At 37.6% G+C, this 15284-nt stretch overlaps 1 protein-coding gene across 1 annotated transcript; it reads left to right on the top strand.

Annotated features, from left to right (window-relative positions):
- Positions 1-2310: 2310 nt before the first annotated feature.
- LOC122081856 (binding partner of ACD11 1-like) lies at positions 2311-14927 on the top strand. Its single transcript, XM_042649210.1, has 5 exons — positions 2311-2565; positions 9555-9658; positions 9744-9819; positions 14002-14085; positions 14180-14927. Exons 1-5 carry the CDS (start codon positions 2560-2562, stop codon positions 14747-14749), a joined length of 840 nt encoding a protein of 279 aa, XP_042505144.1. The 5' UTR covers positions 2311-2559; the 3' UTR covers positions 14750-14927.
- The last annotated feature ends 357 nt before the right edge of the window (positions 14928-15284 follow it).

Genomic DNA, 15284 nt, shown 5'->3' with positions numbered 1-15284 from the left:
CCATATGTTGATCTTTAATTCCCAAAAAGATAGACAACTTGTGATTCTAGTCATCAGAAACACAGAAAGGGACACAACAGAAGAAACAATTAATACCAATCAAGTTTAAAGTTGTGTACATTTTAGTAAAGAAGTTTAAAATATCCTGAGACATGCTTGTGTCCTCAGTAAGCTAGGGATGGACCTAGGGGTGAAACATGGCCTGGTTGGGCCAGGTTTTATAAAACCCCAGCTTAACCCAATCTCGTCGGGCTCATGCCAACCCAACTCGGCCCTAATTAACCTTGATTGGGCTGGGTTAACCCTGATTTTTTTTAAGGGTCGAGCTAAGCCTGGTTGACTCTTTTTTTGCCATTTGTGTCCTATGCATTAAAACACACACACACACACACACACACACCAATATATGAAATGATCAATATACAATTAAAATTATGAAACGCAACACAATAATAGATGTTTAGGACAATTGACTATAAGAATCAATGACCCAAATTTCATTATTATGAATAAAAGGATATGATAATAGCCATAAATTATATTATATAAATCATGGTTAAAATTAGGGTCAGGGTTGGGCTTAGGTTAGTGTTTTTCAACCTAACATGCCCTCATGGTTAGAAATCTTAGCCTATGCGCTATTTGGGCTCAGGGCGGGTTGATGATCCTGCACGTATTTCGTGTGTATTTGACTGATGGATTTAAAAAACAGCGTGAATTGACTTGGGTTGCGGGCATGGTTCTGGGGGTATTGACTCCCTCTTTTGGTGTAACTGGTTACTCCTTACCTGGGCCATAAGGGCCAAAGTTACACCCCTAGTTGGACCCTTAATCTAGTGATATGGTTTATATGAGTCATCTACAAGCTATTGCAGTGTGAAAAAAATAAAATAAAATAAAATAAAAGTAGTATTTCTATCACTATCCTGGAGTCATTTCAACGTAAAAAAGGAGTTCTAAGCACTTACAACAATCATCTTTAAGTAGATTCTTGCTACCCTGGATATCCTCTAATAGAGATGCACATTTGACCCTGATGGTCCTGGTCCACTTTGAGCCCAAAAAGGGCATGGGCTAAGATTTCTAACCCTGAGGGCGGATTAAAGTTGAAAAACAGTGACCCTGGATTAGGGTTGAAAAACACTAACCCTAAGTTAGGGTTGGCAGGGCCCAAGTTGAGGCCTAGGCCCGGCCTAGCCTGACCCAGCCTAACCCTGACTTTAACCCTGGTTAAATAATATGATTTATAATGTATATAATATAAACATATATATTAAGGGATTTATGACTTATGTTGTGTATTTTATTAAAATATATATAATATGTTGCTAGCTATATTATATATTAGATTAATGTAAGTTTTATTGATTAAAGTAGATTTTGTTGGTCTTATCTAACATAAATGTAAGAACTCTGTCTAACACCTAAAGATTGATTGTGCTTGACGTTTTTGTCTAAGCACGGGTGGGCTGATCCTAGGCCCAGGCCCAATTAAGAAGATGCAGGGTTGAGTAAGGGTTTTCAAAAACCCAATCCATCTCGGCTCATGTGCACCCCTATTAAGGTCTTAGGGTCTGTTTGATAATGTTTCTATCGTTTCTGTTTTAAGAAATGGCAGAAACATAAATTTTCGTTTTTAGAAACAGAAACAGAATTGAAGGTGTTTGATAAGTCATGTTTTTAGAAGTCGATAGTAACCAATGAAAAAATGGTCACAAGTCGTTTCCAGAAACGACGAGTCTGGGCCGTTTCTTGAATCATAAATAAGTAAAAATTTTTATTTTTATTTCTGAAAATAAATGAAACGAAACAGTTTTATTAAACGCATTTTACTCTGTTTCTTGTAACGTAATCAAACGGCCCTTAGACTTTAGCTATCTCAATATTCCACCGCGTAAGCCTAGCGGCACACATGAAAGACTGGGGACCAAGGCACGATTCCATGACGTGCCAGTCATTCTTCTTCCTTCACGTACAAGACACAATTTTGGGAATTGTGCAGAATAACGAGATCTCTTTGTCGGTCACCGAAATGTGAAAACCAAACCGCGTGAACGTCTCTTACACCCTAACACGTCCACGGCCGTCGGTAACCCAAAGCCGGAATCTGACTTTCACCGGCCCGACCAGACCGATACCTACCGGTCTCCGAAGAGATTACGTGCCAAAAGGAAATTTTTGGGTAACGCCGATAGGGTCCCACGCGATCCAGCGAGAAGAGAAGTATAGAAGGGTGTTTATGAAAATTGACCAGATGAGTAGATATTATTACAGAAATACCCTTGTTAACTACCAAATAGCCTTTGTTGATCGGGGTTGAGTCAGCCGCACCCGCACGCAGATAAACACAAAAAATTGTTCTCGTTTTCGTGGCAAAACAAGCAGAACTGCATCGTCTGCACGATCTATAAATATCGTGGGCTTAGATCTTGTTGAAAAACTCTTCAATCGAAGGGAAATCTAGTGTTTCTTTCGTTAGGATTTGAGCATATCAAGGGATTTGTTTACTGATTTCATTTCAGTTTCAATCTTTTTCAACATCTCTGAAAGCTAGCTTCGATGTCGGTAAGTCTTGCTTCGTTTCTCTGCTTTTTGACGTTATCGCTTCTTCTACCTTCAATTGGAGTTTGTGAATCGGTTTTCGAAGGTTATGAGTTGCTCTGCAATTGAGTTTTTGGTGTTTTAAGGTTGTGGTTTTTATGGATTTATCTGCTGAGTAGGTCTGGAGTTTAATTTAGGTGTTTTTAAGGTTGTTGTTCTTGTGGATTTAGTTCAATGGATCAAATGAGTAGCTCTGGAATTGAGTTTTGGGGTTTTGAGTTGTTAATTGATGTTTGATTTTCTTATACTTTGGTATTAATGAATGAATGATGTTGTAATGAGTTCAGATCTGTTTGGTTTTGATGAGTTTGGAGCTTGATATTCTCTCGTAAGTCTTTGTTTCTTTGACGCGTTTGAAGCTTTAGATTCTCTTGTAACTCTCTGTTTCTTGATGCGTTTGAAGCCTGAGAGTTCGGTCTGTTAATTTCTCTCAAACATGAAATGATGAGGTTATTTGTTGGAAAAATTGGACTAAATTTTATTAATTATTTTCCATAACCATGGGCATGGTACTTCTTTATAATTTCCTACTGGATTTGTGTGATGAAATTTTTGAGTTATTCCAAACTGTTGCTCCCCTGGCACAGCAGAAATTTTTTTTTTTTTGGGTTGACTAAAATTCATTACCAAAGAGAGTAAAAAACAGGGACTCCCAAGAAAAAGGGGATGGAGAAAGAAACTACTATACAAAGCTAAAGGACAACCATACAAAGCTAAAGGCAGCCCTTGCCTAGAGGCCGGGAGGGTACAATTAAGTGGGGATATCCCAATAATCCACAATAATCCTATTCCTAGGGATATTGATGCACCAGGAGGAGGCCAAAAATAACTTGCTTCTGATATCAAAGGGGATGTAGGCCAAACTGGGCTGGAAAGATCTGAACTTCTGGTTCTATAGCCAGAACCACTATGTCAGAAAGTGGTTCATTATCATATCCATTATTTTAATGTGTTTTTTGTTATTAATAGTCTGTTCTTGTGGTTCTATATCCTTGCCAATCTTATTATAGAAATACATAAATTTTAAATTGTGCATTTTATAACAAAAATAGTTGACCAATATTTGATTTCATCAATAGAAGATTACATTTTTATCAATAAGAAATCATGCTTCACTCTTCTACCTTCAACGAAAAGGGAGAAAAAAGGGAAGTGAAAATACATTACTCTCCTTTTAGCAGTCAGATCTAGAGAGTCATGCAAAGTACCTGGTTAAATATAGTGTATGAATTAGGATTCCTGTTAATAAAATACATTACTCTCCTTTTAGCAGTCAGATCTAGAGAGTCATGCAAAGTACCTGGTTAAATATAGTGTATGAATTAGGATTCCTGTTAATTGTCTTGTGTCAAGACTAATCTGAATGTTAAATCACTTCCATTTATTTTCCTTCCTTATAAAAGGCATATTGTCTATTCAATGAATCTTGTTTCTTTTAATCAACATTTTGGGACTTTCTTTGCTCCTAATACAGTGAAAGTGCACGTGTATAGGAAGAAACTTTAAAAAAATGTAATTAAAATGATAAAGTGTTATTCTCATTCACAGATGTTTCACTAAAGAGTTCATTAAAGTAAAAGCAGTAACTGGCTAATATATGTCCTGAGTACAATGATGATCTAATAATACCATTTTTGCTCAATTTTTTTTCCCTGGTTTTTCATAGGCACTTGTAGGGTATTACCATTGGGAATTTCTAATTATTGAAAAATTTATTCTATGCTGAAATCCACAAGACTGTCAGAAAAAAAAAAAGTAAAGAAACATTAAAGAAAAAATGAAAGCCTTAGGGGGTGTTTGGTTCGGTAAATCTTTGGGATGACATTCTTTAGAATGATAATTCTTAATTTTTGGAGTTGTTTGGTTCCACTAGGATGACCCTCATAAGTGAGCATCCTACTTCCCATGAATGACCATATTACAAAGGATGTGTTCCAAATCTGAGTTCACCTCAACACTTAAACTCAGATTTGAGCAACCTTTTTATCACCTAGTATAAAAGGAGAAAACGGAAAGACGTTCTCTACGGAAGCCAATATCTCAACCCGCGAGAAACATGCACTAGCCTTAAGGCAACCAAACGATTTTTCAGAAAGAAACATAATTCAGAAGAATGTCTATCAAAAGATTGACATTCATATCCGATACATACACCATTTGATTTACCGAACCAAACACCCCTTTAGAAACCCCCTACTCATCCCCCTCCCCCTCCTCCCCCACCCCCACCCCACCCCACCCCACCCCAAAAAAAAAAAAAAAAAAAAACCATGAAAAAAAAATGGTAGCCTTTAGAGGAAGGCTTGGGGGAGTCCTTCAATGCCAAACCATCAGCTGATGATGCCCTTACCTGGGCAAATAAAGACACTAAGATACCTAGTAAATACATAACCCTCATCTAATGAAGATATTTTATTCTCAAAAACTGCAAAAACAGGGACACCCCACGAGAGAATGTGTATGATGGATCTAAACCAACGCTTGAGTAGGTTACAGAATCCTACCCACTGGCAGAACTGCAAGATGTTGAAACCAACAGTATAAAAAAAGTTTAATAACTCCAAATCCATGACTCAGATCTAATGCGGAATCAAAGCTGAATCGAGTTGACCCGTCTGGCAATGTCGACCGAGACGAACCGTGTCCATTTTGATTTTAGGGTCTAGTAGGATATCTTAGGATTTATTTTATTTAGAAAAGATTAAGTTATTTTATTTGGGAAGATATGTAATTCTTCATTTTGGGTAGTTGTTAGAAAGTAGGGAGCTACAATTTGAGTTATATTTTGTTTCTAATTTCATTAGGTAGAACTTAGAAAGTAATTAGGAGATGCTATTTTAGTTTTAGATTTTAACTAGGCAAGTTTAAATTCCAATTTATTGTATAGAGGCATGTAACCCAAGTAATTGGCTATGTTTTGAAGAATGAATTGAATGGATGGTTATGGTGCTGGGTAGGTGCTTAATCCTGGTCATGTGACCATCCTCTTCCGCCCCCCTTTGTGCAATTCTCTCTCTCTCTCTCTCTCTCTCTTCCCCTCTGAAATCTTTCCTCTCCCCCTTCCCCATCAATCAGTGGCTACTTCTTTACTGTTCTTGCTGGAGTGTATCAGGATATTTCCTGCTGCCCTGTTTCGAAGTGGATTTTGGTCACCCATAGGAATCAATAGATCTCCCTCATCTCATTTTCTTTCTTCATAATCTTTTTGGGTGTTAGTTCATCATTGAGGGGCGACTATAACCCTTGAATCTCAGGCTTGAAAGTGATCCCTGCTGTGAGAGATTAATCTGCAACCCTAACCAGATCTGTACCTGCCACCCTTGTGATTCCAGGAGTTGAATCTGAACATAATACCTGATCTTTTGGGTTTATTTTGGTGGGTTTAGCTGGAAGATGCAATTCTACACGCGCAATTTCAGCCCAATCCTAGGCCTCACCAGTGAGATCCTTCACTTGGAATAGAGGCAACTCTCGCTGGTTTGGGGCGTTTGAAGGTTAAAAATTACTCTTCAATCGTGAGTTGTGTTTTAACATTCTTTTCTGTTTTCCCCATAATACCCTCCCTTAGCCCTTTAATACCTTGTGTCCTTATTTTAACTTTGATTCCAAGAATACCTTTTGATTCATCTTTGTTACTTTGCTACTTTTAAGTGGAAGTTCTTGGAATTACAATTCTGCTACCCCTTATTAGAAACTTCAAGTTATTTACAGAACTGCCTTTATTCTTAATATTTGGTTGTTTCACTATTAAATGGGACCATAAGCAATCCGATTCCGGTTTTTGAACCCGGATCCACATTAATCCCAAATCACTATCGAAACTAGGTCTGCCCTAGTACTCCAAACCATCAAAGTTTGATTCCAATCCTATGGTTGGATAGGTAGATACAAGGGTGGTTCAGAATTAGAAACTAGGATTTCAAAATTAGATCCTAAAATATATGAATCTGACCCAAAAGTTATTACAACTTCTAACATCTGGGCCCCACGAAAAGATCCCCCACGCAAAACAGCATTGGTCTGACATTCTCCCTTCTGAAATTCAGGAATTCTTTGGTCAACAGACTTCTAATAAATCCCCACAAATTGGCTGCTTAGCTGGACTAGAAAACCAAACCATAAGATCAGGCTTGGGCTACTTTTGCCCCAGAAACTTGTCCAAGAACAACCCAGGCCTACTGTAGGCTATCCTCCTTTTCTTTCTAATCCCAATCTGAATCAATGTATCACCAAATCCTGCTGCAAAGAGACAAAGCAAGAGTTGCAAAATATAGGATACCTCTCCCCTCCATTTAATGTGACCATACTTTAGGTGCCATTATCGGTTTTTTTCTTCCTTGGCCTGCTATGAATACAGGTATTCATATATACTGTGAATTGATGCACTATTGCGGTTTAACTCCTGGAAGATGGAGGGCCTACTCAATAAGTTCACATCTAATGCCATTTTAAATCCTGTGGGAATATTTTGACATCTGTTTGTATGTTCCAAAGAAAAGCATGCATTGTTATGCTTCATGGTTTTCAGTTCACCTTCTTTTTGTGTGTGTGTGTGTGTGTCTCAAGCCTATTTTGATTTAAGTAGCTGTTGTTACTGAAAAGAAGCCCCTGCAGATTTGGTTGGGTCAGTTTGGTCCAAACCTGACCGTGGTTCAGTTTTGGTTAATATCTGGTTAATGTGAACCGGATGAGGCTTATCCATGGGGCCAGTTTGGAAATCTCTACACTGCTTGCGGCTCCAAGTATTCATGATTATGGGAATCTTATTTTCTCCAAATCGTGGGTTGTTATAAGAAGTTTATTTCCTTTTATATTATTGTTAGTTTTTAGGTTGTTTCTTTTATAAGTATTAAGTGTCCTAGCCTCCAAAATCAACCAACGATTTGAGGAGGATTTCCTAGTTTGTTTCTGTTTATCAGACCTTTTTTGTTTTAGTTTCTTCCTGTTTTCAGTCTTTATAAAGAAATGTAGGCCTATGGCTATCCACATGAGTTGACTGAACTGAATTGATTAGGGTTAATTTTCATTGAGTTGAGATTGTTCTCTCTTCTATCTCCTCCCCCCCACCCCCACCCCCACCCCCACCCCCACCCAACCAAAAAAAAAAAAAAAAACGATTGGGTTTCTCTCTTTTTTCTTCTTACAACCTGTTCTCTCTCCCCTCTGCATTTTCTCCTACCTACAGCACCATCGCTAGCAGTAGTCAGATCTGTTTCCAGCCATCATTGGCCTGTGGGAGGTTGGAATCTGATTTCTCCAACAGAGAACTGTTGGATATCAGTCTGCAAGCCATTAGAGCGGTGGGAACGGGCTTCCCAAAAACCAGCCCGTGCCGGGATCTTCTCTCCTTTTTTTTTTAATTTAAGAAGATATTTTTACAGTAAATTCCGGTCCCTCTCCAGATCTAATTATGACTACTAAAGATCTGTATAATGCAGTATCATAAATTCTGTGCAGAAAGACAATGGATGGAGAGTTGATTTATGTCCACTTATTATTATGTTATTAAGTACGTACTGAGAGAAGCTGTTTCTTGTGGACTAGGTGGTTGCTAGTTCGAATATAACATGGTGTAAAATCATAAAGTGGTCATCATATTCCATATACAAACCAGCTTGTCCTGTCTATTCAGCTGGATCTATTCTCCAATAAAACTTTGGGAAGAAGCGGATAGATCCATTAATTTTCTCATAGCTTTGAAGTGCCAACGGAGTTTCTTGATACTCATTTTATTCCAAGGTACAACTTCTGAATTTGAAGTTGAACCAGTAGCCCTCTCATGACCTTACTCTATTATCTCTTGGGTAGTGAGGAGGAAAATAGTAAGTGAAAGCAATTTTGAAGGAGAATTTCTGCTGCCTATGTACAGAAAAAGAAGAAATTAAGGAAAAACGTTAATAGTGGTCATTGGTAGTCTAGATTTGCAATCAAACCATCTTTGTGTTTGGAGCTCTTGAGAGTGTGATTGCCCAACAATTCAGTAGTAATTGCAATATCTAAGATATACACTACTCAACTCAACTCAGCTTTACCCTAACTAAATGGGGTTTGGCTACATGGATCTTTTTTCACCAGTCAATTTTATTCAAGCCATACTTGTTACTAGTCTTGAGCCATGCATGTCTTTCTTCACCATTCTCCTAGAGTCATTTTAGGCCTATCTCTAACTCTTTTAGCTCCTCCTTTATTCTGGAGCATTCAAAGATCTACATTGCATGTGTCCATTCTACCTCAAATGACTTTCTCCCAACTTATCATGTATCGGAGCTACTTGTAAATTAGCTCTAATTTGTTCATTCCTTATTGTATTGAGTGAGTTGTCTAAATTTTGTAACTGTGACTGCTGTCCAATAGAAATCCTTTAAAGCTCAATTGATTTCCCTTTGTTTGCTGGTCATTATCTCTAGCTTCTCACTATCCTTATTTCCAATCTAAACTTGTACACCAAAACTAACAATAATGACTTCCCTCTAATGATGCAAATATCCCTGCTATACTTTCGATGCTTTTAAGGCGACAAAACCAAAATTTAGTCATGCAATGGATTTATATAGATTTTAGAAAACATTCTCCTAGTCACTAACAAGAAATATTTCCTTTCTCCCATTTGCATTGTGGAAGCAAGCCCTTTTGTCTTTTACTGATTTATTGTTATTTGAGGTCGTCTGGAAGATGAAGATGAGTATGGTTAGATATGTTTCTTTCTGAAAGTGACTCTTCCTCACAATGTTTTCTAGTTTGTCAGCCATGAAACTATTTAAAATCTCCAGGAAAAAAAAAATACCAGTACAAGATAATCCTAATTTAACCTATTCAATTTCTTAATTAGGATTGAACAAACCAGAATTATTTCATCTGTGACTGCAATTATGTATATCATAGATATATGTATGAAACTATATTGTATTAGAACCTGATGACACTATGTATATTGTATCCCTTTATGATCACAGGTACTGACAGTGAAAATCAGCAATGTCTCTTTAAGTGCAACAGCACAAGACATCAAGGAATTCTTCTCATTTTCTGGTGAAATCGAATATGTTGAGATGCAGAGGTTAGTTATGTTAAACAATTGCTTCATATATTTTCATGGGTTCTGAAGCTTTCTCAGGATGAAACTAATTATGTGCTTGTTACAGTGAGAATGAGCGGTCCCAAATTGCATATGTTACTTTCAAGGATGCTCAGGGAGCAGAGACTGCACAACTTCTTTCGGTGAATTTTAATCTTTCTTGTTTTTCTATTGTTTAAGTTGCATTCAGCATATCATTCCAGTGGGAAATAATTTTTTATGAAAAAAAAAATTCTGCATTCTGTTCCTTTATGAGGTTACTCTCGACTGCTGCTCAATAGGGGATGCCCAAACACTTCTCCTTTTATCAATGGTTATGTGCTTATATTTTTAATTGTGAGACATGTTTAATCAAATATGCTAATTCATTATTCTTCATCTGATAAGCCAGCTTTAACTATACTATTCCTGCCTCCTTTTCCTTTTATTTATTTTTATTGTTTTATATCTCCACATTTCTTTTTCTCCTTTAAGGCCCTAGTAAGCTTTGTACTTGCAGAATGGGTTGGGGTTGGGATTGAGGGTGAAGCCTACATCCTTTTAGCATCTAGTTGAGGAGAGAATGGGACAGCAAATCATTAAAATTTTAATCACTAACGGCTGCATACATTATGATCCACCCAAGACCCTGCAGTGGCAGGAGCCTCGTGCACTGGGTGCACCATTGTTTTGGGAAGTTGCTAAACTGATTGTTTTAGGGGAAAAAATCTAATGCTCAAAATTAGAAACACGGTGTATCTTAGAGAGTTTTTTGCCTTTGGAAGACAACTTCTAAGGTAAATAACATGCTTTCTGATAACATCATTTCAGTTTCCACCTAAATATTTAGATTTTTGTCTCACCAGATGGTGTAAGAGGAAGAAATTAAAGGAAAGAGGTGACTTGCATACCTTCACAAGTAAAGAATCCTTTATCCTTGTGTCTCAAGTATCTCCATATAAAATGAGGCCACATTGTGCTCTTCGCATATAAAGGATTTATCTTCCTGGTTCTAGGGCTATGTAAAAGGCTGATGGATGGTATGGATTATTTAGAAAAGATCAGGTATTGAATTACAAAGGGGAATCTATTTATCAGATGATTGGTCTCAGAAACTGATGGATTCCTTGAAGCGGAAGGGATTAGGTTCAGAATTGCAGTTGAAAACCAGAATTGCGTAGAAGAGAGAAGACCAGATTTAGTAGAAATCAAATATCTAATGATCAGAAACTGACATAGAAGGGAAACCTTGGTCGAAAGTCTAATATGTAGAGGGGAACAACTCCTCAAAAGATGAGTCAGATCCAATGGTCTGATCTGTAGTTTTAAACGTATTGTATTAGGGATAGGATTTTTTAAAAATAGAATTCCAGTAATAATTTAAGGATACTAATCTGAAACAGAAGATCAAATCTGATCTTAAAACAGAGCAGAAATATTAATACAACTTGAAGCAGGACTCTTAAGAAAACAGCAACAAGATCAAAATTTCAAAACCGTGAATATGTTTATAATGTAATCCGATTGCTAATCTGAAGTCTGATCTGAAATGTTAGATGTAAACAATGGAGAAATTGAAATTCGAACAAGTAGGGTATGTGCAAGAACAAAACAGAAATCAGAAAACTGAAACAAGGGATGTGCTGATACATATTTGTTAGTTCTAGTTGATTGAATAAATAAAATAAATAAGAAACTAAAAGAGAGAAAATATGAATTAAAATTCCCACCTGCTCCTCAGAGCTCACTTCCCACCAAACCCTAGCTTGGAATCCCACCAAGCCTTCCTTAGCATTTCATCTAGGGTCTCATTGCATCTTACATCAAGTCATCCTGAATCTCATAGAAGAATGGAGGCAAAAGCCATATTTTTATTCATCAGATCCGTGGATAGGGCTGTAGCAGATTTCAAACTTTTATAGAAGACACTAAAGCAAATCAAACTAATCTTAAAACTCCTCCAGCCTATATATTACCTTGGAGGTAGTCTACTACAACTGAGAATCAGTCTAAAATAAAGGATAACTGCTTAAAACAAAGATGGAGTCAGAGTTACAGGTCTAAACTCGCTAAACAGCACATATTATACCCATCCGGCAAGTAGGATTGAACAACAGAAAATTCCAGCGACCAAAATGGACCTGGTAGGTAAAGGACCCGGGCTCAGATGAAGCCCAAAGTCTGATCAAAAGGGACCTAGGGTTGGATCGACAGCTATCACAAGAAAAACAGAAATAGAAAGTATACAACAGATTTAGTAACAAACCAGAACTAACAATCCTTTGGATGGATCGAGACCAAAATTAGTTTGATCATAGGGCTTGGTCAACAGAGTTAAACCTCTAAATGTCACAGCAAGATGAAGGCTAGACTAATAGATATGATGATAGGACTGATATTAGTTAACTTAATACCTATAGCAGAATCCAACCATGGGATGTGACAAACTGATATCTGAGGTAGGAAATTAACAGTACTAAAACTCTTCAAAATTCTAATAGGTAGTTGATGGTCATCAATTAGAAACTAAGAGAGAAATAGCCACTCAAAGATCAGAAGGAAATTCAGCCTCTGGATGGGGCTGAAACTGATACCAAATGAGGTCCCAAAGTTGGGAGTGCACTCACAAAATAAGGGTTGAATTTGTTGGCCAGAAGAGTTGTTGAAGACTGAAGATCTGCTGCAAATAACCTCCAGAATAATGCTGCAGGTCAAGGATGAATGCCACAGAATCAATACTTCTTGTTGGCTTGATTAGATCAGTACTTCCTCTCCATAAACAGAAAACAATAGCACTGGTGTTGAAGGTGTAGGATGCTCCACAGTACAGGGATTATAGCAGTAACAGAAATAGAAACAAGGAAGAAGGAATGGAGGAAGAATTTATAACGGGGATATATGATCAAGGCCTCTCACCAATGGCCTAGGCCTGCCTCTCACTAAACTTTATGGCATCTCACCATGCTTTTTCATGGACTCTCACCATGTGAACTGTTTCTCATAGCAACAAAGGTACAAAGCTAAAGCAATCTTTATTCATAAAATGGTGTGTGAGGCTTATGGCTCTTACAATGAATTACAGACTTGCCTTTCCTTCATTGTAAATTGGTATTGGTATTTGGGTGGGTCCATAGCAAACCCCGCAGGGTATTTTGACCCGGCTTCCTGATCACTACAGTTAGCAGATCTTTATGGGCTCAAAAAGTGCATCAAAACACCAACAGATTTCAGAAATAGTATATGGATGCTAATCTGAAACACAAAAGCAAATATGATCTTAGAATATAGTAGAACTACAAATCCAATTTGAGGTAGGACTAAGAAAACAGCAACAAGATCAAATTTTGAACCCTTGAATATGTTTAGAATGTAATCCAATTGCCAAATCTGAAGTCTGATATGAAATCTCAGATGTAAGCAATGGAGAAATTGAAGTTCCACTCAGTAGGGTATGTGCAAGACCGGAACAGAAATCAGAAAACTGAAACAAGGGATGTGGAGCATAAACAATAATTCATCAAATTCGTGGGTAGGGCTGTAGCCCCTTGCTAACTTGTACAAAAGACTCAAAAATAGACTCAAACTAAGCTTAAAATTGTAGTCAATAGCTTACCTTAAGGTATTCTACTACAAATATAACTCAATCTAAAACCAAGGAAAACAGCTTAAAACAAGGCTGTACTCATAGAGTTCTACTCCAGCCCAACTGAAGTACCTAATAACAAATAAAATATAGAATATGATTCTAATTAATATAGTAAATCCTGTATTCATACCCCCCATAATTTAGGCTCATTAAGGTGGCATGATACGATGAATACCTGTTGGACCAAAGGCTCAACATGTATAAAACTCAACCCAAGGCTTATTTTCACTAAATTAAACCACTTCGGTGATTTATTTGCATCAGAAACCTTATGTTTCTGCTTCGTATATTACAAGGTTGGGAGATATTCTGTAAGCCTTGGCTGTTTACTTTTTTTAGAAATCATAGGACACCGGGTTTGTGTAATTGCATATTTTATGGTTTTGGCTACTCTAAACAATCAACAGTGTCCTGGCTATCACTTGAGGATTTCTTCAAAGATAAAACTAAAAACTATAAATGGATATCCTTTATGTGATACTTCCTTTTTTCTTCTTTTTTTTTTTTTTTTTGGGGGGGGGGAGAGGAAGGGGGATGTTGAGCTGTTGGTTAAGCTTCACTTTTTGTTTTTTGTCCTTCATTTATTGAAGTAGCATCTGTGGTTGAAGTATTACCATGATTTGTTGACACTGTCTAATGGAATGGGTTTTATTGAAATATTTTTTCCTCATGATATCACTAAACCTTTTTGATATCATAGGGAGCAACGATAGTTGATCTGTCTGTCACCATTACTCCAGCTCCAGATTACCAGTTGCCACCTGGTGCTTCAGCTCCTCCTGCAGTAAGATCTAGTGCTGATGCTGGTTTCTTCATATTTTATTTCTTTATGTTATATATTGAATCAGTTTGTAATTTCTTACATCTTTTGGCCAAAGGACACCAAAGCTCCTAGTGGTGCTGAATCTGCAGTACAAAAAGCTGAAGATGTTGTTAGCAGCATGCTTGCCAAGGGTTTTATCTTGGGCAAGGATGCCCTTGACAAAGCAAAGGCCTTCGATCAAACACATCAATTAACTTCCACAGCCACTGCCAAGGTTGCTTCACTGGACAAAAAGATTGGGCTTACTGAGAAAATAAGCATGGGCACATCTGTTGTCAATGACAAAGTCAAGGAAATTGATCAGAAATTTCAAGTTTCGGAAAAGACAAAATCTGCCTTTGCAGCTGCTGAACAAAAAGTCAGTAATGCTGGGTCTGCTATCATGAAGAACCGATATGTACTCACTGGGGCTTCATGGGTAACTGGGGCCTTCAATAATGTTACCAAGGCAGCTGGGGGAGTTGGGCAGAAAACGAAAGAGAAGGTTGACATAGCCGAGGAGGAACAGAGAAGGGAAATGGTGGATAATTTCGCTAAGGTGCATCTGGATGAGTCTCCGAAAGCTGAGGCAAACGAGAAGCCGACCAAACCTGGGCCTGCACCTGCGGAAGGATTGGTCCTGTAAGTGGTTAAAATTCTGTAAATATCTTTGCCTAGGCTTTTTGGGATTTTACTTGCTTTCTTTGTTTAGTTTGTGAGTGTTACTGTAGAACAGACTATATCCCCATTGTTGGATGTGAATGTTATAGATGACTTAAAGCATTGACTTGATATTCTTTGCAATAGACATTCTCTTGTTTTAATTTTTGGTGATATGATCTTTCTTATATGCAATGAATGAATGAGTTGAATGTTGAAGATGCTCTGCTTCGCCATGGCTGTGGCTAGCAAGGTATCTTTAATTACAGGTACCTGCATGTACTTTCCCCCTTTGGCCTTTTGTTTGTGCAAGTACATCCATGCTTTATAGGTTTTGCCCCAGAATGCAGTCGGGGCTCATGGGCAGGGTTTTAAGAATTGGTGAATCTGATTGGGAATTGCTAGATTCAGATCGGTATCGGTGACCACTGATTCTGATTTCTGACGAGTTGATATGGTCAATTTCTGGATAAAAACACCAGAATCCTCGAGTATTCCTCAGATCTGCCGATTCTAAGGCT

The sequence above is a fragment of the Macadamia integrifolia genome, chromosome 6 (assembly GCF_013358625.1).
Source record: "Macadamia integrifolia cultivar HAES 741 chromosome 6, SCU_Mint_v3, whole genome shotgun sequence".
Classification (NCBI taxonomy): Eukaryota; Viridiplantae; Streptophyta; class Magnoliopsida; order Proteales; family Proteaceae; genus Macadamia; species Macadamia integrifolia.
Note: the sequence above shows the minus strand (reverse complement) of the source record. Positions and strands in the feature narration are given on the sequence as shown.